The sequence below is a fragment of the Callithrix jacchus genome, chromosome 3 (assembly GCF_049354715.1).
Source record: "Callithrix jacchus isolate 240 chromosome 3, calJac240_pri, whole genome shotgun sequence".
Taxonomy (NCBI): Eukaryota; Metazoa; Chordata; class Mammalia; order Primates; family Cebidae; genus Callithrix; species Callithrix jacchus.
The window spans coordinates 72076824-72100281 of record NC_133504.1 but is presented as its reverse complement, the minus strand read 5'-3'; the positions used below and the strand labels follow the sequence as shown (position 1 = coordinate 72100281).

General features: G+C 33.9%; 1 protein-coding gene across 2 annotated transcripts in view; it reads left to right on the top strand.

The window, feature by feature from the left end:
• The window catches only part of FAT4 (FAT atypical cadherin 4), a 175459-nt gene that overhangs the window by 131833 nt on the left and 20168 nt on the right, over nucleotides 1-23458 (top strand). For both annotated transcript variants that reach the window (XM_008992730.5, XM_008992729.5), the window contains exons 9-11: nucleotides 303-4652; nucleotides 15069-15173; nucleotides 20232-20539. In XM_008992730.5, coding sequence (XP_008990978.4) covers nucleotides 303-4652; nucleotides 15069-15173; nucleotides 20232-20539 — 4763 coding nt within the window. The remainder of the gene's footprint in view (nucleotides 1-302; nucleotides 4653-15068; nucleotides 15174-20231; nucleotides 20540-23458) is intronic.

Here is a 23458-nt window from a genome sequence, read left to right as displayed (position 1 = left end):
ACTTTTGAATGATTAGCAAGTTCTTTTACCTATGTTTCTCCCAAAGGCATACTGAAAAATATTAAATTCAACAGACTGTATGAATTTTAGTTAGAAAATGGCAGGTTAGTCTCTGAAGACAATTAAAAGCAGATTTGACTTGTGAACTTCAGAGAAAATACAGGAGATACTGTTTTCCCCAGTAATCATGACAAAATTAGGTCATATAAAGCAGCAATAGAGTGTCTTATATGCACTTACCTGCTACCAAATATTTTATTTAAATTCCTCATGGTTATAACTGCACACTTTATCTTTTATAGGTTCCTTTGTCTTTGCGGTTACAGTCACAGATGCTGATATTGGACCAAATTCTGAACTGCATTATTCTCTTTCGGGTAGAAATTCTGAAAAATTTCACATTGACCCACTGAGGGGAGCCATTATGGCCACCGGACCACTAAACGGAGCTTCAGAAGTGACATTTTCTGTGCATGTAAAAGATGGTGGCTCATTTCCAAAGACAGATTCTACAACAGTGACGGTTAGATTCGTGAACAAGGCAGACTTCCCTAAAGTCAGAGCCAAAGAACAAACATTCATGTTTCCTGAAAGCCAACCAGTTAGCTCTCTTGTCACCACCATCACAGGATCCTCTTTGAGAGGGGAACCTATGTCCTATTATATTGCAAGTGGGAATCTGGGCAGTACTTTCCAGATTGATCAATTAACAGGGCAGGTGTCTATTAGTCAACCTCTGGATTTTGAAAAGATACAGAAATATGTGATATGGATAGAGGCCAGAGACGGTGGTTTCCCTCCATTCTCCTCTTATGAGAAACTTGATATAACAGTATTAGATGTCAATGATAATGCCCCAATTTTTAAGGAAGACCCATTTGTATCTGAAATACTGGAAAACCTCTCCCCTCGAAAAGTACTTACTGTTTCGGCAATGGACAAGGACAGTGGACCCAATGGTCAGTTAGATTATGAAATTGTTAATGGCAACATGGAAAATAGTTTCAGTATCAATCATGCTACTGGTGAAATTAGAAGCATTAGACCTCTGGACAGGGAAAAAGTATCTCATTATGTTCTAACCATAAAATCTTCAGACAAAGGGTCCCCTTCTCAGAGTACTTCAGTAAAAGTGATGATTAACATTTTAGATGAGAATGATAATGCCCCTAGGTTTTCTCAGATATTTAGTGCCCATGTTCCTGAAAATTCCCCCTTAGGATACACTGTTACCCGTGTCACAACTTCTGATGAAGACATTGGGATTAATGCAATTAGTAGATATTCTATAATGGACACAAGTCTTCCGTTTACAATTAATCCCAGCACAGGGGATATTGTCATAAGCAGACCTTTAAATAGGGAAGATACAGACCGTTACAGAATTCGAGTTTCTGCACATGATTCTGGGTGGACTGTAAGTACAGATGTCACAATATTTGTGACAGATGTTAATGACAATGCTCCAAGATTTAGCAGACCCTCCTATTATTTAGATTGTCCTGAACTTACTGAGATTGGCTCCAAAGTAACTCAGGTATCTGCAACAGATCCTGATGAGGGATCAAATGGACAAGTGTTTTATTTTATCAAATCTCAGTCAGAATATTTCAGGATTAATGCCACCACTGGAGAGATTTTCAATAAACAGATCTTAAAATACCAAAATGTCACTGGCTTCAGTAATGTGAATATCAATAGGCATAGTTTTATAGTGACATCTTCAGATCGAGGTAATCCTTCCTTACTTAGTGAGACAACAGTTACGATCAATATAGTGGACAGTAATGACAATGCACCTCAATTTCTTAAAATTAAATATTTCACTCCAGTCACCAAAAATGTTGAGGTTGGTACTAAGTTAATCAAAGTTACAGCAATAGATGACAAAGATTTTGGACTGAATTCAGAAGTGGAGTATTTCATTTCTAATGATAACCATTTAGGAAAATTTAAGCTGGACAATGATACAGGGTGGATTTCAGTAGCATCCTCCCTGATTTCTGACTTGAACCAAAACTTTTTTATCACAGTCACTGCAAAGGATAAGGGAAACCCTCCACTTTCTTCCCAAGCAACTGTTCAAATAACAGTCACAGAGGAAAACTACCATACGCCTGAATTCTCTCAAAGCCACATGAGTGCAACCATCCCTGAGAGCCATAGCATTGGGTCCATTGTCAGAACTGTTTCTGCAAGAGATAGAGACACAGCTATGAATGGCTTGATTAAGTACAGCATTTCTTCAGGAAATGAAGAAGGCATTTTTGCAATCAATTCTTCTACAGGTGTATTAACACTAGCCAAAGCTCTTGATTATGAGCTATGTCAGAAACATGAAATGACAATTAGTGCTACAGATGGAGGATGGGTTGCAAGAACTGGTTACTGCAGTGTGACCGTAAATGTGATTGATGTGAATGATAACTCTCCGGTATTCCTCTCTGATGACTATTTCCCTACTGTTTTGGAAAATGCCCCAAGTGGAACAACAGTTATCCATCTAAATGCAACAGATGCTGACTCTGGAACAAATGCTGTGATTGCATATACTGTACAGTCATCTGACAGTGACCTCTTTGTCATTGACCCTAACACAGGAGTCATAACCACTCAAGGCTTCTTGGATTTTGAAACCAAGCAGAGCTACCATCTTACTGTGAAAGCCTTCAATGTCCCAGATGAGGAAAGGTGCAGCTTTGCCACTGTTAATGTACAATTAAAAGGGACAAATGAATATGTGCCACGTTTTGTTTCCAAACTTTACTATTTTGAAATCTCAGAAGCAGCTCCTAAAGGTACTGTTGTTGGAGAAGTGTTTGCTAGCGACCGTGATTTGGGCACTGATGGGGAGGTACATTATTTGATTTTTGGTAATAGTCGAAAGAAGGGGTTCCAGATCAATAAGAAGACTGGACAGATTTATGTTTCTGGAATTCTTGATCGAGAAAAAGAAGAAAGGGTGTCTTTGAAGGTACTGGCCAAGAACTCTGGTAGCATTAGAGGTGCAGATATAGATGAGGTCACTGTAAATGTCACCGTGCTTGATGCAAATGACCCACCCGTTTTTACTCTGAACATCTACAGTGTGCAGATCAGTGAAGGGGTCCCAATAGGAACTCATGTGACCTTTGTCAGTGCCTTTGACTCAGACTCTATCCTCAGCTGGAGCAGGTTTTCCTACTTCATTGGATCAGGGAATGAAAATGGTGCCTTTTCTATTAATCCACAGACAGGGCAGATCACTGTTACTGCAGAATTAGATCGAGAAACCCTACCCATCTATAACCTCTCAGTTTTGGCTGTTGATTCAGGGACGCCCTCAGCTACAGGAAGTGCCTCTTTATTAGTCACCCTGGAAGATATAAATGATAACGGGCCCATGCTGACTGTCAGTGAAGGAGAAGTCATGGAAAACAAACGGCCAGGCACTTTGGTGATGACCCTTCAGTCCACTGACCCTGATCTCCCTCCAAATCAAGGTCCCTTTACCTATTACTTGCTGAGCACAGGTCCTGCCACCAATTACTTCAGCCTGAGCACTGCTGGAGTTCTGAGCACAACCAGAGAGATTGACAGGGAGCAGATTGCAGACTTCTATTTGTCTGTGGTTACCAAGGATTCTGGTGTTCCTCAAATGTCTTCCACAGGAACTGTGCATATCACAGTTATAGACCAAAATGACAATCCTTCACAGTCTCGGTCGGTGGAGATATTTGTTAATTACTATGGCAACTTGTTTCCCGGCGGGATTTTAGGCTCTGTGAAGCCACAGGATCCAGATGTATTAGACAGCTTCCACTGCTCTCTTACTTCAGGAGTTACTAGCCTCTTCAGTATTCCAGGGGGTACTTGTGATCTGAATTCCCAGCCAAGGTCCACAGATGGCACGTTTGATCTGACTGTCCTTAGCAATGATGGAGTTCACAGCACAGTCACGAGCAACATCCGAGTTTTCTTTGCTGGGTTTTCCAATGCTACGGTGGATAATAGCATCTTACTTCGTCTTGGTGTACCCACAGTAAAGGACTTCTTGACCAACCACTACCTTCATTTTTTACGCATTGCCAGCTCACAGCTGACAGGCTTAGGGACTGCTGTGCAACTGTACGGTGTATATGAAGAGAACAATAGAACATTTCTTTTGGCAGCTGTGAAGCGAAATAACAATCAGTATGTGAATCCCAGTGGTGTAGCCACCTTCTTTGAAAGCATCAAAGAGATCCTTCTCCGGCAGAGTGGAGTGAAGGTAGAATCTGTGGATCATGACTCTTGTGTGCATGGCCCCTGTCAGAATGGAGGGAGCTGTCTAAGAAGATTGGCTGTGAGCTCTGTATTAAAGAGCCGTGATAGTCTTCCAGTCATCATTGTGGCAAATGAACCTCTGCAGCCTTTCTTATGCAAGTGTCTGCCAGGATATGCGGGTAGCTGGTGTGAAATAGATATAGATGAATGTCTCCCATCACCTTGCCACAATGGTGGAACCTGTCACAATTTAGTGGGAGGATTTTCATGCAGCTGCCCAGATGGCTTCACTGGTAGGGCCTGTGAGAGAGATATCAATGAGTGCCTGCAGAGCCCTTGCAAGAATGGTGCAGTCTGCCAGAATTTTCCGGGAAGCTTCAACTGTGTTTGCAAAACTGGATACACAGGTATGACAGTGTTTGTACTTTTCTCACTAAGACTTTAGCCATGTCAAGTATAATAGAAAGGAAATAATTTTATCATTTTCCAATGATTTCCTTATGAATGAGCATAATTGTAACAAATGTTTCTAAACATTTGCTGTAGGTCAAATACTGTTCCAAGCACTTTTTATGTGTTTATTTTATTTACTTCTTACAAGAAAACTTATGAGGTAGGAATATTTTTCAGTTTCTACAGGCAAGAAAGTTGAAGTAGAGAGAAAATAATTAAGTTTTCTCAGGTGATTTAATTACTTGGCTGTAATGTCACTATGCAAGTCTATATAGTTAAATCCAGAAGTTAAGCTCCCTGAAGAGTATCTTATGAGAGGAAAAAGAGAATATCTTCTTATAAGAGTATTCTAGACATTAAAGAATATGAAAAATGCAAAACCTAAGATTTGGACTATTTTATGTGTTAAATAATTGTCATGATTGCTGTTGATTCTTTATCATTATCCTTTGATGATCTTTTAAAATCATAGTCATCATTACTATTGAAATGTGATCCACATCATGAGAAAAGAAAGGATCATGTTTTCAGATTTGATTAAAATGGTGTGTTATTTCTAATAGTTTGGTAGAAAGCACAATAGCTTTCTCAAGAAAGTTAGAACACAGCTGAGCCACAACTTAACCTTGACAGACTAAAAAGCGGCATTAAACACATAGCAGAAAAAAAATTTGCACTAGTCTTTGAACCCTTGTGGGATATGATGTCCACATATACATATATCTCTACCTATTTCTACTCCATCTCTATATTATTATTCTCTCTCAACCTATTAGATGATCAGTAGCTGGTGTTCCTTTACATGTAATTAAATGTTATTCTGTTGATAAGTTTGAGGAGAGCAAAACTCTATCTTACAACTTGCATGCTATACATTTATAAAGCATACATTGGGTTGCTGTGTAGTATTTATAAACATAATTTACAGTACTAGTAGTATAGGTAGAATCAAGTTACATTGCTTCAGTTTCTGTAGATGTGTTACAGAATAATATGTTTTAAAATGTCTTTAAGCAAATGCATTTGTATGTTATATTTTTTAAAGTGCCCATTATGTGTATACTGATGGTGTTATATTTGGAGAATTGAATCACTTGAGGAAAATATAGTGCAAGTTTGAAAATGTTGAAACAAACATACAACCTTTGACTCCTAAGGAAATAACTTTAAAATATATATGAAGAAAAAGGGGCAGAAAGCATATGTAATAGAAAAACTAATAGATTCCATAGAATCTGATTTAGCTTTTGGGAGGTCACCTAACCTTAGCTGACCCTCCTTTCTCCATCTATAAAATGAGACTAATTATAATTACTTATCTTTTAGAGTTTTTGTAATGACTAAATATAGTATTTGTAAAAGACCTGGTATAGGCCGGGCACGGTGGCTCATGCCTGTAATCCCAGCACTTTGGGAGGCCAAGGCAGGTGGATCACCTGAGGTCAGGAATTTGAGACAAGCCTGGCCAACATGGTGAAAACTCATCTCTACTAAAAGTACAAAAAATAGCTGGGCATGGTTGCGGGCGCCTGTAGTCACAGCTACCTGAGAGGCTGAGGCAGGAGAACTGCTGGAACCCAAGAGGCAGAGGTTGCAGTGAGCCGAGATTGTGCCATTGCACTCCAGCCCAGGCCGACAACAGCGAGACTCTGTCTCAAACAAAAACAAACAAACAAAAACACCTAGAACATTATGCAGTATTCAGTAATTGCAGTCTAATTAGTAGTATCATAATAGTATTAGTGAAGTGGTAGTAATAGAGGAGTACCACAGAATTTTTAAAACGACATGCAACCTCAGTAGTAGAAGTGAACTGTGAGTCATATGAGAGTTATGTCCTAAGATCATGAATAACAGAGCTATATACATGCTGAGTTCCAGATTTCTAGAACACCTTCCTCACTCTTTCTTACATATCCCCAAAATTACCGTATCGGCTGGGAATTCCACAATAAGAGGTTTTATGTCCTACATTAATATCATGCACTTATCACACATAAGTTTAGAGTGAGTGTACATTTAGTCCTAGAATGAAGAAAGTGCAAATTCATTAGGTATTGATAAGGAATATGAAAGTACTACTGGTGTGAACAAAGGTGCTGTTTGCTGATTTAACATAAATGTTGAGTATGTTACTTCTCTCTGGCTTCTTTCTTTCTTTCATTTTGTTTAAATATACATTGCATATTATTCTAAATGTGATAGTTGAAAGTTTTAAAAATGCCTTTTTTACATCATAAAATATTAATAACATTTCTGAAGTAGTTATGTAAAACACTTTTTAAAGCTCCGTGCATCAAAGACATAATATTTAGTTCTCACCACTCCATCAGATGGGGATTATTATTATTCCAATTTTGAAGACGAAAAAATTAAGTCTTTGAGTCATTAAAAGAGATTAGACAACTTGCCTCCAACTGTGGCACGGAAAGTGTTCTAACTGGTTTTTTACTAGAAACTTGGCTCCGGAGCCTCTGCTGTTGATATGCATGTCACACTCATTGCACTTTGATTTGCACTTGTTATAGAGCATTATGGTGAGTACTTGATATCATTTAAGAATGTTTTTCCATTATTTTCTTAATACTTAATCCTCACAAAAAGCCTGTAAGACAGTGTATTGTCTGAAACTGATAATTGGAACTACTCTGAGACTTGGAGGCAGGAAAGCATTTGCTACAAGGAAACAGCTTACAAAATCTTCAACCTGGCTAAGACTACAGGTCAGGAATATTCACTAATGGGTGCAGCAATAAAAACATGGCAGGCATTGCAAGACACCCCTGCTGACCGTCTTGCCCACCTGCCGTGCTACACCAAGTGATCTGAGGAGAATGGTTCCTGCTTTGTTTTCATCATTCAAATAGCATCCAGTCTTTTTCATTGGCAGAATATAAATCTGAACCTTGCTGGAAGGGAGCCTAGAAAATGTAGTTTTCAGACTTCCAGCCCTTGTAATATGGAAAGATAAGGACGATGCTATATGTCAGCAGATGATATCTAGCTTAGGAAGGTGGTATTATTATTCCTATTTTACACTGTAGGAAATTGTGGCTACATTCTGGTGACTACAGGGTCAGGACTGCCAAAGTCTAAGTCATAAACTCTTTTTAGAGAAGGTTGTTTGAAGTTCTATATTAATGTTACATACTTCTCCTCAGAGTTCACCTCAGTCTCCATTTGCATAGTAGGAGATAATCCAACTGATAAGGAATGATATAAACAAACACAAAATTGAATGGTTGAGATGAATCTTGCATTTTTGAAATCAAGTTTCAAATTCTGTATGAACAAATTGTCCAGTAAAACTGGCATATAATTAATGTCTGACAGTTTTATTTTTTTTATTTTTAGTAGTAAACAATACAAGAAAAAAACATAGTGAGTGACAAATGTTAATCCACACTTTAAATTAGAAGTGTATTGCTTAAATATCTATAGTTTAGTAATGAATGTGTTTTTGTAGAGGTAATCTTTGAAGGATCACTCTGAGTTATTCTTTTTAGCTGTTCTCTGTCGGATAGCCTGGCTCAGAAAGACAGAGGTCATATACCAAAACATCTTAACATCTAACCTAGTCAGAGCTAATAAGCCCTAAGACAGAATTTACACATAAGTATATGTGTGACTCATAGAATAATTTTTTAATTACTCATAATAGCTAGATTTTACTTCAATTCACATGAATTAAATTCTAGTGCCTTAGTAAAGATTCACTTTTCCAGGCCTGTATATAATTTTTTGACCATCAGAATTATTTTAAATTACCTGTATTTTTTTCATACTCTACTTTTATAGACTTTCATCTGCATTTTCTCAATGGTTTTCAAAGTCCGTGGAATTACAAATTGGAGCTACACAATTTTCTGAACTTCCTGCTTAAAATAATTCTCAGCCACTACCTATCGCCAGTTTCTCTCTCTCTCTCTTTCTCTCTCTCTCTCTCACACACACACACACACACACACACACACACACCACTGCATATTTTATGTGGATTTAGAAATTGTGCTAAAGATTAGAAGAGTAAGTGGCTTATGAATTGATGCAAACTAAGAGACTTTATCCTCAGAATCACATAGGGTATGATCAAATGCTAGCTGAACAGAGATTTTCTGTACAGAACAACTTATAAGGATGCAAGTATGACAGTGAAATCATGGAACAAAAAATATGAAGGAATATAGGTATTATCATGCTGTCACCAGTTAATGTCTGAAATATTCTTAAAGTTTATTTTCAAGTTTGTAACCATGCACATAATAAATATGAAACAACTATATTTTTTAATAAATGAGTGACTTAGAGGGAATGAATTTGTTTGTATAACCTGTATTTCTGATCTCTCTTTCTTAGTTACTAGAAAAAGAACCAAAAGAAAATTTAAAAAAGAAGAAGTAACATATTCAGTTATAATCACTTCATATGTTTCATTAAGAAAATTTTCTTATAATTTTTCTATTAATATTATCATATGGAGGTTTGATTAACTGTAAAATAAAAATGGCCTACACTATAATATTAGTGTAATCTTAGAAAAGATCGATAAAGTTTGTTATAGTATAGTCCATGTGAAAAATGAATTTCTGAATTTTCACAAAACCTAATGATACCACAAATTACTTTAATTATCAACATGCCTCAGTGAATAAAATCCATTATTTCTGCCTCAGAACTCCAGGGGTTTTCAGAGAAAACATTAGCCTAATAACCACACATGTAGTATTTATTTTCCCATACAAATGAAAATGTCTTGCATTTAATAGAACACTAATTAGAAAGCACAGTAATAGTAACCACGTCAGCATTCGCTCCTGCTCCCAGGTTTTCGCTGTTGGCTGCACATCCCTGGCATTAACTCCTTCATGGGAATGCATGGTGTTATAAAATGCAGCATTTTGATAGAGCTTATTTATAAATCTGACTATCCCATAAAATGATTAGTTCATAGTCTCTTTAACCTTTTCCACCCATTTTCACACATCCGGATACATTTTAGGTGTAGTATTTGGAATAATGCCAGGGGTTTATTGCCATATGGAGAAGTTTTCCTATGTTCTCAATTAAGTCCTGATATTTCAGAAAAGATGAGGTTTGTTCATTCATCACTTTTATGTCATTTGGCAGTATAAAGAGTAAAATTTTTTCAGACATACAAAGTCATACAGACTATGCATAGTAATTTTACTGAGAAACTTGCCAATATTTGCTTTCATAAAGATGGAAGGAGTAACTAAAAGTCATTCTTTTAAAATCACTATGGTCATGCATTAGTGTCAATAATCATGTGAACAGAAAACCATAGAATATAAAAGAAATTTAGTAAATATATGTGAAATGAAATTTTCTTTCAGATACAGAAGAGTGACTTATGTAAGAGAGAATAAAGAGTGCAATTATTTTGATTTGATTTGATTTGATTACTGGAAGCAGAATTAGGCAGTTTTTATTAGGTGATCATTAACTTATAAAAGCATTAACAACTTAGGTTTTTAAGAAGTAGCTTAAATGCTTATTTCTGTAGAAATAAGCATATATTTGTAAGCTTATGAACATGACATGTGTAATCATATGTAATCATTTGTAGTCTCAGTGAGGTTGTATTTGTGCGTGTTTTACAATACAAAGGTACAAACTTTTTTGGTTGTTGCTTTTATTACTGGCAGCCTTTACTAAAACATGGTATTTTTGCTTTTGTTCAATGTAAAAAACCATAAGGTTATTGAAAAGGAAATTTAGATGAACTAAATTCATAGCTTCTTAACAATATGGGAAACATTTGCGTAATGTGCAAAAGACAGCTACTTTTTGCAAAAATAATTTGTAAAATTTATAACTGTCTAGGATGAATACCATATATTTATTATAGAATTTATTAATAACAATCAATTTAGGCATAAAATGGACTTTCAGAGTTGCACATAGTCTTCTTTCTCCTATGTGTAGAAATACAGATTTAAAAATCATATTTATAGTAGTCTAATATATATCTATAATCTAAGATGTTAAATTGAAGGCTACATGAATCATCATATCTTCATGGAGTGGTCCAGTTTAACAGTTGAGAATAAATTTAGTTCTATTCCAGATAATCCAACATTAAAATGTGCTATTGGACAAGTGAAACTTGAAGGCACATTGTTGTTGAAAAGACTATAGGTGACACAATAGATCCAGTTTATGTTCAACACATCATCACATCTTCTGCCCCTGAACATGCAAATAGATGCAAAATTTCTCCTGTAAGTTTAGGAGCATCTGTGGATATCCTAGATTCCTATTGTGCGTTTATTTTCACCGTAAGCAATTCCCATTTTTCATGTGCTAATAATTTACACTTCAAGCACATCTCCTTCCAGTTATAATAAATAGTGTATGGCAACACAATTAATTGATGCATGTCAAAGCAATGAGATCAATTTATTCTTCTAAACAGCTGCTATGGCAGTAAACATATCTTAATAGAAGGAGGCCTCTTGAGTTCAAGAGGCATAGATGCTTGTCTTTGTGTAAGTCCTATCAGTATACTTCCAAGCCTGAAGGCATTTGGCAAGTATTGTTAATTGACTTGCAGCATTAATTAAGTTAATGATCCAAGATTTTGTTTCACAGTGCTTCAACACATCAGATTATTGTACCAAGAGCATGTTCAAGTAATTCAAACTACTGCATTCTGTGATCCTCATTATGCCATTAACACTACAATTTAAGCGGATAGACTTGCACAAAACAACACATAATTTTGTTGACTTCTAATTGGGTAAAAAAAGGCACAAACTTTCCAAACCTGAGAAATATGCATTTAGAAGCTTTCTTTTGATTCTAAGTAAAATTATGGCATCCTTCTCTCACACAAAAGACACAGGTATTTTAAATAATAATTTAAATTTAAATATAAGTTTTTCTAATGTATCTTTGAATTTAAATATCTAGTATGGCAACCTCTGAGTTCATGAATTGTAAGAAATTTTAACTCATTAAATGGAGAACTCAGACTAAATTCTTAAATAATAAATAATTTACATGCTCTACCTCCAAGAAATAAGACTGTTTTTTTCCAAACTCAGCAACAGATTCCTTTATTTAAACCCTAATAAAGCTATTTTATTCATTTTTTTTTAAACTTGTATTTTAGGTTCTGGGTACATGTGAAGGTTTGGTACATAGGTAAATTCATGTCACGGGGTTTCTCATACAGATTATTTCATCAACCAGGGGTTAAGCCCAATACCCAATAGTTATCTTTTCTGTTCCTCTCCCTTTTCCTACACTCTATGCTCAAGTAGACCCCAGTGTCTGCTGTTTCCTTCTCTGTCTCCATGTGTTCTCATCATTTAGCTCCCACTTATAAGTGAGAACAGATGGTATTTGATTTTCTGTTCCTATGTTAGTTTGCTGAGAATAATAGCCTCCAGCTCCATCCATGTTCCCACAAAAGACATGATCTTATTCTTTTTTATGGCTATGTAGTATTCCATGGTGTGTATATACCACGTTTTCTTTATCTGTCACTGAACAGCATTTAGGTTAATTCCATGTCTTTGCTGTTGTGAATAGTGCTACACTGAACATTCATGTGTATGTGTCTTTATGGTAGAATGATTTATATTTCTCTGGGTATACACCCAGTAATGGGATTGCTGGATCAAATGGTACTTCTGCTTTTAGCTCTTTGAGGAATAGCCATTATGAATTATTTGTAATGATCCACTAAAAAAAGCAAAAAAACCCCAAAACTTTAAAATTGAAATAATGAATTCAAGGTTGAATTTGTATTTTCTTACCAATTTCTATTTATATTTGTGTATACTTAAAGAATGAGATTCTATTGAGAATTTAAGTTTTATAGGAAATTCTCAAAACTAGTATTTTATTAGTTTGTAACATCTTCTGCCACTTTGTAGTCACTGTATGTTTTAATAAACAAATAAGTCTTATTTATATTAGGGTGCCTTTCCACTGCTCACTCTGGAGTAAACACAATAGCCTGTAGTTTAAACTCAGATGTCTATGTTAAAATATTTTATACAGGGTAAATAAGATAATTGATTCATATAAATTATATACACAAAAAGAACAACACATAGATGTCATTTGTTGCTATTTAAATCAAGATTACAAAGGTAGTATTTCCAAACAAAATTCAAAAAGATATAGTAGCTTTATAGGAACAACGACTTGGGATTTACACTCACATATTTTTCTCAGAGAGCATGTATGTCCAAGTATTTGAGTAAGTATACTTCACGGTATCCTCTAAATTTGTTGCTTGTTATTTGTTCCTCATTTCCAGTCTTTAAGAGGTGAAGTTGGCAATTTTGTAACCCAACTTGTTTCATGTTTTCATGATAAGAAGATTATATTGAACACACTTATAAATACATATATAAGTCTATGTATTACATATATCTTTTAATGCAACTCGAAAATAATTTTTTGGATAAAGAAAGGAATAAAAGGAAGTAAAATTGTACCTAGTCAAAAAGCACAAGTGAAAATTATGTATGCCTTTACAGTGAAAAGAAAAATGGAAAGAGTAGAATATTACTTTCCTGATGGCAACTAATAAAAAATATAGAGCTTATGTATTTGCAACTGGGCAATACTGGGCTGTAAGAAAAAAAATCTACATCATTAAAATGGCCTGTCACATACTCAGTTGGAAAACAAAATAGGAGTGAGTTCTATGAAACAGCAACTCTCTGTTGAGAAACCAAGCATTATCTTACAGTCATAAGTGTTCCTGCTTATTTGTCAAATGTAGTACACTGCCACAGTAGTTAAAATCGGACTTCCGTGCCCGTGAATTTGTAACTTGTTTATTTTCATGCTCTTGCCTTACAATAGAAAGGTATTCTGAAGTTCTTAGCTCAGTGTTTTGCCTTGTAAGGAGGTTCCCGGTTTATTTATAAGGGGGAAATGTTGTGTTTATAATTATATGATGTACAGAAATGGGCTTAGTTAGCAGTGTCATGAGATGTGACTCATACTTATAATTTCAGAGCAGAATAAGTGTGGCTTCATAATCAAGCCACAAAAACAGAACCTAGTTAAACAAAATTTTGACTGTGTTTTAAACAAAGTTAATGTGATAAAATGAATTATCTATGCTCAGCAGTAGGTCTAGTTGTGCATATAGAATGCATATTGCCTCATGAGCTATCTAATAAATGCAGTAGTGAAATTGGGTTTGGAAGTAGAAAGTAGCTTTACCGAAATAATGCTTTAGCATTTACAATCCTACTCTCAATGAATAGAAATTGACTAAAAATTCGGTAACATCTCACTGCTTTATGAAATTTGAAAATTAGATCCTAATGAATATATCAAATAATTATAACACTTTCAAGTTATAGAACAGTGATATTAGAACATGTTAAAATTTAGGTAAAAATAAATGACAACAACAAAAACAAGTGGGATTTATACCCTAAGTTTTGTATACCAATGATCAACTACTCAATCATAGTCTTGTGAACCCTGGATATGGGAGCAGAAGCCCTGAATTGGTTTGTGTCATAGTTTTACAGTTTCACAGACAATATATTAGCCTCCAAGAGGCTTTTCTTCTTCACCTGTGAAATGTAAGTATTTCTTTTGTATTGATTAATACTCCTTAATAAAATGGAACCACAGTCTGAAGACACTTGTTTGCTTTCTTCACTGCCATATCCCCATCCATTAGAATGCATGGCCCATAATAAGCATTCAGTCAGTATCAGTTGATTCAATTTAACAAGATCATATATGAGAAAAGTCTTTATAAACTGAAAACTATGCTGCTTAGGTATTATCACTTAAGACAAAAGACAAAGTACACATAATCTGTAGTCAAGAATAAATTTTCATAAGAATTTGAAAACATGATGCATTTTTTTATTTCTTATTCTGCTTTACAACAGATATGTATAAGTGATATCTCTTGATAGAAGGATTATAGTGTGATAATAAGATAAATTATTATCTTTGAAATACCTAAGTCAAGAAAATTTCTGCAGTAAAAAGAATACTGTAAGATTCAACTCACCATCTATAAAACATAAAAGATGAAGGGACATTGAAAAGAAAATAAATTCAGTGAAAGCATTTAAATATGTTTATTAGTTCATTTCTCTGCAAACAGTATTTTCTTCCAAGATGATTATGTAAATTATTTTTTAAATATTATAATGAACTTTTTACAATAGGACAACAAAGCAAGATTTTAAATTCTAAGATAGTATTCTAATTTCCTTATGTCACATAAAATGTTTTTATATTTCTTCTTTCCATGGTATGCCTTGGGGAAGTTTTTTACATACGGTAATGCTGTAATGTTGTTAATATATTTATGTGTGCGATTTTTTAAAAAACGAATTTGTATATTTTAGGGAAAATGTGTGAATCTTCAGTTAATTACTGTGAATGCAACCCCTGCTTTAATGGTGGTTCCTGCCAAAGTGGAGTGGATTCTTATTATTGTCATTGTCCATTTGGTGAGTGAAACTTATTTGTTGACATGAAATGTAAGTTCATTTTGGCACATAGTTTAGCAATTTTGTTTTATTATGACCAGGAAAGACAATGAAACTGTTGTTTTACATGGAAACTAAAATCTTAAAGGTTTAATATTTGTAAAAGTTATTAAATACATTGCCGTTGAGGTGATGGTTACTAAAAAAAGAGTCAACTCAAGATAATTGAATTAATGTTGTTTCCCTAGGACATTTTCCTCAAAGAATTATGGATGCCTTCTTTTTAGCTAAGAACTTATCAGATAAAAAATTCTTTAAGCACTCTTTGACCTCACTCTCTATTTCAAATCTTTGAGTAGTCAAAGTGAGATTTGCTTGTTTGTTTCACTTTTGTGGATATTATGTTTTAAAATTTTCCTTTTTACATTAATTTTAAATTTTGTTTTATACATTAATTCAACCACTTTTATTAGAAGGAATTAGTAAGTATACATGAATTTTTCATAATAGGTTTTTTGTACCTGATACTATCTGACTAATAAAATTTCAGACTAATGTTTTCTTTTGAGGAAGAGAATTGTTAAAAAGAATTTTTTTGTATACATACATATTTATTCACCCTGGTGGAATTAACTAAAAGGTCCTTCCAGGTCTTACCCAATTGTTACCAATTAATGTGCCAGACAAAAACTATAAGATATTGAGAGGAAACATTTATATTAGCTTGGTTTGTTTCCTAAGTTTGTGATTATTCCATTTTTTTAAAAGGCTGCTTTACCCGACAACATAGAATCCATCTCCAGAAGATTGTCTCTTTTCTTAAGCAAGAAAATACAAGGATATTTTTCTAGTCTTCCCTTGGCATATAACTGTGCTATACAGACCCGAAAAGTAAAGCTCAGCTTATAGTAGATAATAGAATTTAAAAGACATACGCAGTTCCCAGTCACCAGTATAATTTACTGTTTTTAATTTCCCAACAATTTCATGACTATCTGTTTTTATTAAGCACAACATCAATACAATGATAAAAACAGACAGAATAGAAAAACCATCTAATTTTAAGGAATATATTCTACCAATGCTTTTGAGGCTCAGAAGTTGAGTGATTTGCCTGAAGTCAAAAAATGAAGTTGAAACAAAATTTCCCCAAGACAATGTAATGACTAGAATACAATTTTTTGTTTTCAATCCAGTATGACATTCACAGAACCTCTTTTTATAAGAGTTCTTTGAAATTCTCACTAACAATGCCCATGAAATAATGAAAGGTATATCAAGGTCAAAATAACCACAGCTTTAGATCTCTAAAAGCTTTTCGTTTCTTTCAACGATGTTTCATAATCTTAAATGATGTTGCTTTCTACAGATAACCACAGTTAAGTTCCATGGTTTAACTTAAGGTTTTGGGACAAAGGATAAGGGGATTAGAGTGTAAAGTGGAAATGATTTTCAAGTGACTGAACAGAGGTGTTCATATTTTTAGGGATTCCTTTACATTATAATTGCAAATTTGAGAATTTAAGAAAATTGATACACAATAAAAACAAGTTGCTACTGCAGTGTAGTGATACATCTGACGTTGCCTATTAAATGGAACTATTTTGGCATCCAAATGTACCTTCTTGTCACTCTGCTAGAGATCCCCAGGGGAAGATAAATAGCACAATGTAAATTAAAATAGACACAAATCACACATAGCTGGCAGTGCAAATTTCTATCCCATTCCCTCCAGTGGCAAAGACAAAAAATAATATCTAAGCTTAGACATTCTCAGTTGACAACATAAGCACTTAGAAAACAAAACAAAAATATTTGAAACACTACTATGTAAATTGAAATTAAAGAGATAAAATTAAAAACAAAAATGATTTTTATTCTCAAATTGAATGTGGGTGAAACAGAAATAACAATGTCAGATGGAATGCCTCAAATAAATTGCCAGAGGTAGGTAGTTAACACTTGCGCCCTTTAAAGAGAAAAACTTTATCATTTTGAAGTTGAAAAAAAGATTTTTGCACTATGTAGGTTCTCATCAGTAAAAGATTGGCTATTTGGATTTTTAAACTTTTTTAGATACTTAGATTTTTAAATTTAGATTATGTCTTAGGAAAAACATATAGTGCCTTAGCCATTACAAAGGCTTCATGTATGATGATAACTTCTTAGAATTACTTTGTTATCTTTAATAATAATACATGTAATACACACTCACACATACATAAATCATATACACACAATAGCCTATATTTTATATATGTACATGTGCACATAAACATAATAGGCTCTGTGTGTATATATGTTTTATTTATGTGTATATGTGTGCATTATATGTATAATTACTAAAACAGGCTACTGTTTTATATATATATTATATATATATCTGTACTGACATATATATGTGTTTTATATATATGTTATATATGTTTTATATATATGTTTATATATGTTTTATATATATACAGACATACGTATATAACATAGGATATTGTGTATATACATATGTGCATATGTGTATATATATGCACAATTGCCTGGATTTATATTATATACATACACACACACAATATCCTATATCTTAAAATTATAAGGAATATTGTGTGAGTATATACATAAATATATATATAATGTGTGTATATATGTACATTATACATATAATTACTAAAATATATATAAAATATTTTAATAAAAATTAAATTTATTTTAATATTTTAATATAATATTTATATTTGCAATATCTTTTATTAGAGTAATTTTCATAATTTTTCTGGACCTTTAGTTAGATTTATTTCTTGGCATTTCATTTGAAAGGCAAATTTTAAAACCTCATTAAATTTTATTATTATATTTCAAAGACAAAAATGCAACTTTTGTGTAAAAATAGTACCAAAATCTTTTAAGAATGAATTTGAAAAATTCTGTAAATATTTTCATGTTTGAAAATACAGTATCAATTGCTTTAAAATGTAAGTATCTATATACTTTTTACATATAATCAGCACGTTGTTGTAGATTTATTAAAGTTTAATGAGAAGAGACCTAAGAGAACACATAATATCATTTTTTTAGTAGTATTCTTATTTCAATTATATGATTTTTTCTGCTTTTACTTTAACTTCACTTACTCTTTCTGCATAATGTATTTATATTTAAATTATTAATACATAAAAATTATAAATATTAAATATAGATGCCATAGAAATGCATAAAATACAAATATAAATTCTATATGATAGATATAATAAATATTTAATGTATCAGATAAATTTATACCAGGTATAATATATATAATCTATACAATATATATCGTTTTTATAATTCCTTTGTCTTTTCTACTTGTTAAAGATTAAAACTTAAAAATAATGTATGATTTCTACTCTTGTATAATATATACTATTTCAGCCTTGCAGAAAATGAAAAGATAAATAACACAAGCTTTTATGGCATCTTCTAGGCCATTTTAATGTAAAGAATGTTTTGATATACAATGCAGTAATCAAAACAACTAGACAATCAGTAGATATGTCCTCAAATTTTGGCTGTTTCTCTTGGTTCTGTGACCTTAGGCAAGTTTTAAATAATCTATAATGGCATTAGTTCCTTCTAGCTGAACAATTCCCTCACTCTAAATTTTATGCATATACAAGACCTATAAAGCCAAAATTAAGAAATGAAGCCTTTGCAAGTTAATAAGAATCATGAGGTATTGGTGTGGATTAATTTTCCAGTCATTTGCCACAGTCTACTATTATTTGTGGGAAAGGAATTTTGGCATAGCATTGTAACATCAATAAAACTCATTTTTCAAGTTTGAAAAAGAACCAGCACAAACAAATGGGAATGCTGACTTTCAGAAAAACAGACAGCTATTTTAAAGTAGCCTGTTATAAATTATACCCACAGAGGTTATAAAACAAGAAAGAGATAAAAACTTAAAGACAGTTATTTCCTTTCCTAAACCAATTATTCCACTTTCCTAATTTTGTGGCCATTGAAACATAGGTACTGATTTAACAAAAATCAAAACAAATGAGTTTACCATCTTCTATTGAGTTGAAAAAGTTTTTAAGAACTATATATTGGCTGGGATTGGTGACTCATTCTGGTAATTCCAGCACTTTGGGAGGCCAAGGTGGGTGGATCACCTGAGGTCAGGAATTCGAGACCAGCCTGAGCAACATGGTGAAACCTCGTCTCTACTAAAAACACAGAATTAGCTGGGCACGGTGGCAGGTGCCCATAATCCCAGGTACTCAGGAGGCTGAGGCAGGAGAATTACTTGAACCCCGGAGGCAGAGGTTGCAGTGAGACGAGATTGCTCCACTGCACTCCAGCCTGTGCAACAGAGTTAAAAAAAAAAAAAAAAAAGAGCTATATATTATAAAGGAAGTATATTGGCTGAAAATTATACCATAATAAAACTCAGAAAAGATCAACAAAATTGGGTCAGGCACGGTGGCTGGCTCACTCCTGTAATCCCAACACTTTGGGAGGCTGAGGCAGATAGATCATCTGAGGTTAGGAGTTCAAAACCAGCCTGACCAACATGGTGAAACCTTGTCTTTACTAAAAATACAAAATTAGTCGTGTGTGGTGGCAGGCACCTGCAATCCCAGCTACTTGGGAGGCTGAGGCAGGAGTATTGCTTGAACCTGGGAGATGGAGGTTGCCGTGAACCAAGATTGTGCTGTTGCAGCCTGGGCAACAAAAGAGAAACTGCATCTAAAAAAAAAAAAAAAAAGAAAAAAAATCAACAAATTTTGAAACTTTTTAGGGAAAGAAATCTCTTCAGACATACTCCATTCCACTAAGCCTATGATTTTTAGGAACAAACACATGTAGATATGCTCCCTAGAAAATGAAAAATAATTATATCAGTTAATCACTTCTGTCATGTCTTAAAGATCATTAATTCATAAAGATCGTAATTCTATTGCAACTTTAGATAGAATTTTTTGGTACATAACAAAAATGTTGTTAAAACATGGCTCATTTTATAATCCAAAAGTATTTTAATCAAAATGTATAATAAAATTTCTCTGAAAATTTATGCTACTTTATCAATTTTCCCTCCAACAGGTGTCTTTGGAAAACACTGCGAGTTGAACAGTTATGGATTTGAGGAGTTATCATACATGGAATTTCCAAGCTTGGACCCCAATAACAACTATATTTATGTCAAATTTGCCACTATTAAAAGTCATGCCTTATTGCTTTACAACTATGACAACCAGACAGGTGACCGGGCTGAGTTTTTGGCCCTTGAAATTGCTGAAGAAAGACTAAGATTCTCTTATAATTTAGGCAGTGGTACATATAAACTCACCACCATGAAGAAGGTGTCAGATGGACATTTTCACACCGTGATTGCCAGGAGAGCAGGAATGGTGAGTATTTCATCCTACATAAATCTCATTTTACTCTTGTTGTATATCCAATTAGATCTTGAAATAAAGTATGAATTGGGGTGCAAACGATGTTAAATTATGTTTATTCATTAAATGAACACTTTAGTTATGAATAACATCTTAGAAATAATATTTTTCATTTGCTCATGACAACTCTGTCCAAAAACAATAAAAAAGAGAACAATTAAGAAAATAGCCTAGTGAGTAAAAATTTTATTGATATTTTCTGTATGTTTTAAGGCTAGTTTTAAAAACTAGCATATACTTAAAGTAACTACCTTTCTTTCCTAAGTATTTCTGCCTTGACTAAAGAAACAATTTAAAAACAGAGGAGAAAGACTTTTCTACAAAATGTACATACCTTAATCAAAAAGCACTTCATTATTAAAAATGCTAACAAACATCTGAGCCTTCAGATGTAATATTTTGAAAGTAATCTTTTTTTCTGAGCAGTAGATCTCAACAGTGGGCTTAAACGCATTTAATAAACCATGCTGGAAACAGGTGTGCTGTCATCAAGGCATTTCTGTTTACTGACAGAACACAGTTCTTAAAGACCCTAGGATTTTTAGGCTGGAAAAGGAGCACTGGTTTCAACTGCAAGACACCAGCTTTGTTCACCCCTGACAAGAGAATCAGCCTATCCTTTGAAGCTTTTAAACCAGGCATTCACCTCTTTCCTCTTGCTATGAAAATCCTAGATGGCATCTTGTAATAAAATGCTGTTTGTTCTACATTGAAAGTCTTTTCTTCAGTGCAGCCACGTTCATCAACGACCTTAGCTAGATCTTCTGGATAACTAGCTGCAGCTTCTGTATCAACCATTCGCTGCTGTGCTTTGTATTTTACATACAAAGATGACTTCTTTCCTTAAACTTCATGAGCCAACCACTGCTATTTTCCAACTTTTCTTCTGTAGTTTTTTTCCTCACCTCTCTCAGCCTTCATGCCATGTAAGGGAGTTAGGGCCTTTTACTAGATTAAGCGTTGCTTTAAGGCAATGTTGTAAGAGGTTTGATCTTTTATCCACACTGCTGAAACTTTCTCCATATCAGCAATAAGGCTATCTTGCCTTCTTATCATTTGTGTATTCACTGGAGTAGCACTTTTTTTTTTTGAGACGGAATTTCGCTCTTGTTACCCCGGCTGGAGTGCAATGGCGCGATCTCGGCTCACCGCAACCTCCGCCTCCTGGGTTCAGGCAATTCTCCTGCCTCAGCCTCCTGAGTAGCTGGGATTACAGGCACGCGCCACCATGCCCAGCTAATTTTTTGTATTTTTAGTAGAGACGGGGTTTCACCAGGTCAACCAGGATGGTCTCGATCTCTTGACCTCCTTATCCACCCGCCTCGGCCTCCCAAATGGAGTAGCACTTTTAATGTCCTTCAAGAACTTTTGCTGTGCATTTACAGCTTGTCTGTTTGGCACAAGAGGCATAGCTTTTGGTTTATATTGGCTTTTGACATGTCTTCCTCACTAAGCTTAATCATTTTTACGTTTTGATATAAAGTGAGAGACATGCAACTCTTCCTTTCACTTGAGCACTTAAGAGGCCATTCTAGGATCGTTTGTTGGCATAATTTCAGTAGTGTTGTATCTCAGGATACAAGAATGCCTGAGGATAGGTAGATAGACTGGGGACAGCCAATTGATGGAGCAGCCAGAACATAAACAACATTTACCAATTAAGCTTGCCATTGTATGTGGCACGGTTCATGATGCCCCAAAATAATTATAAAAGTCACATCCAAAGACACTTCACTCACACAAATCACCATGCCACATAAAATAATAATGAAAATATTTGAAATACTGTGAGAATTATCAAAATGTGACTCACAGTCACAACCCAAGCACATGCAGTTGGAAAAATGGTGTCGATAGACTTGCTGGATGCAGGGTTACCAGAAATCTTCAATTTGTAAGAAACAAAATATTTCCAAATGCAATAAAGTGAAGTGCAATAAAATGAGGCATGCATGTACTTATAGATTATATTAATTTTATTATGTGGCTTTCATGTTATAAGAATGACACATCTATTTATTAAATAAATATTTTTCTTTCTAAAGGAAAATGCATCACATCTTTTCTTTATTAGTGTTTGAAAATACTTGACATGGTGTAATAGAATGGAAGGGCTTATTTATTTTTATTCTTTCTTTATCTTCAGAATTTTCTCTCCATATTTTCCCCAATTCTAACAGCTATCAAGGATTTTTTTATAAGAAAATGGTAACAAATCTGTCTTAAAGTATTTTTGCACTTTAGCTTTGAGCCTTTAAAAGTGTGGTTACTGTTAAGATTTATAATTTACACTAGATAAAGGGCTAGAATGGTGTAAAATGTTTAACTATTAAAAAGAAAGCTTAACCTAAACAACAAAATAAGTGCTCATTTTTAAATGAAGAAACTTGGTATCCAAATGATTGTAATTTTATTTCTGACTTCACAGCAATCTTCAGAAGATATGGTAACTTACATAGCTCTTAGACTGTTCATGTGAATCATACATTTGTATAACTGCAGAGAAATTTTGCCACTAAACTTATGGAATATGTTCTATTGCTGAATGCATATAGGCAACATTAAGAAGTAATATTTAAAATGTTTCTAACCATGCTTTTGCTAGTTTTTTTTTCCCTATGACCCATAGTTAATTTTAAAGGCTAAAGTTTGTGCAGTCTATAATTACCAATTTCATAAGGGCATAAGACAGAAACTACCTTATAATATTAATTATTTTGACCAATACCCATAACAGGCAATCTATTATCAAAGAACAAAACTTATCATTTACTTTCAGGAAAATTTTACAAATCCATGTTTACTTTGAATTGACATCAGACACAATGACTTTTCTCTCCTCCACTCTAATTTACTACAACATTAGAGGAA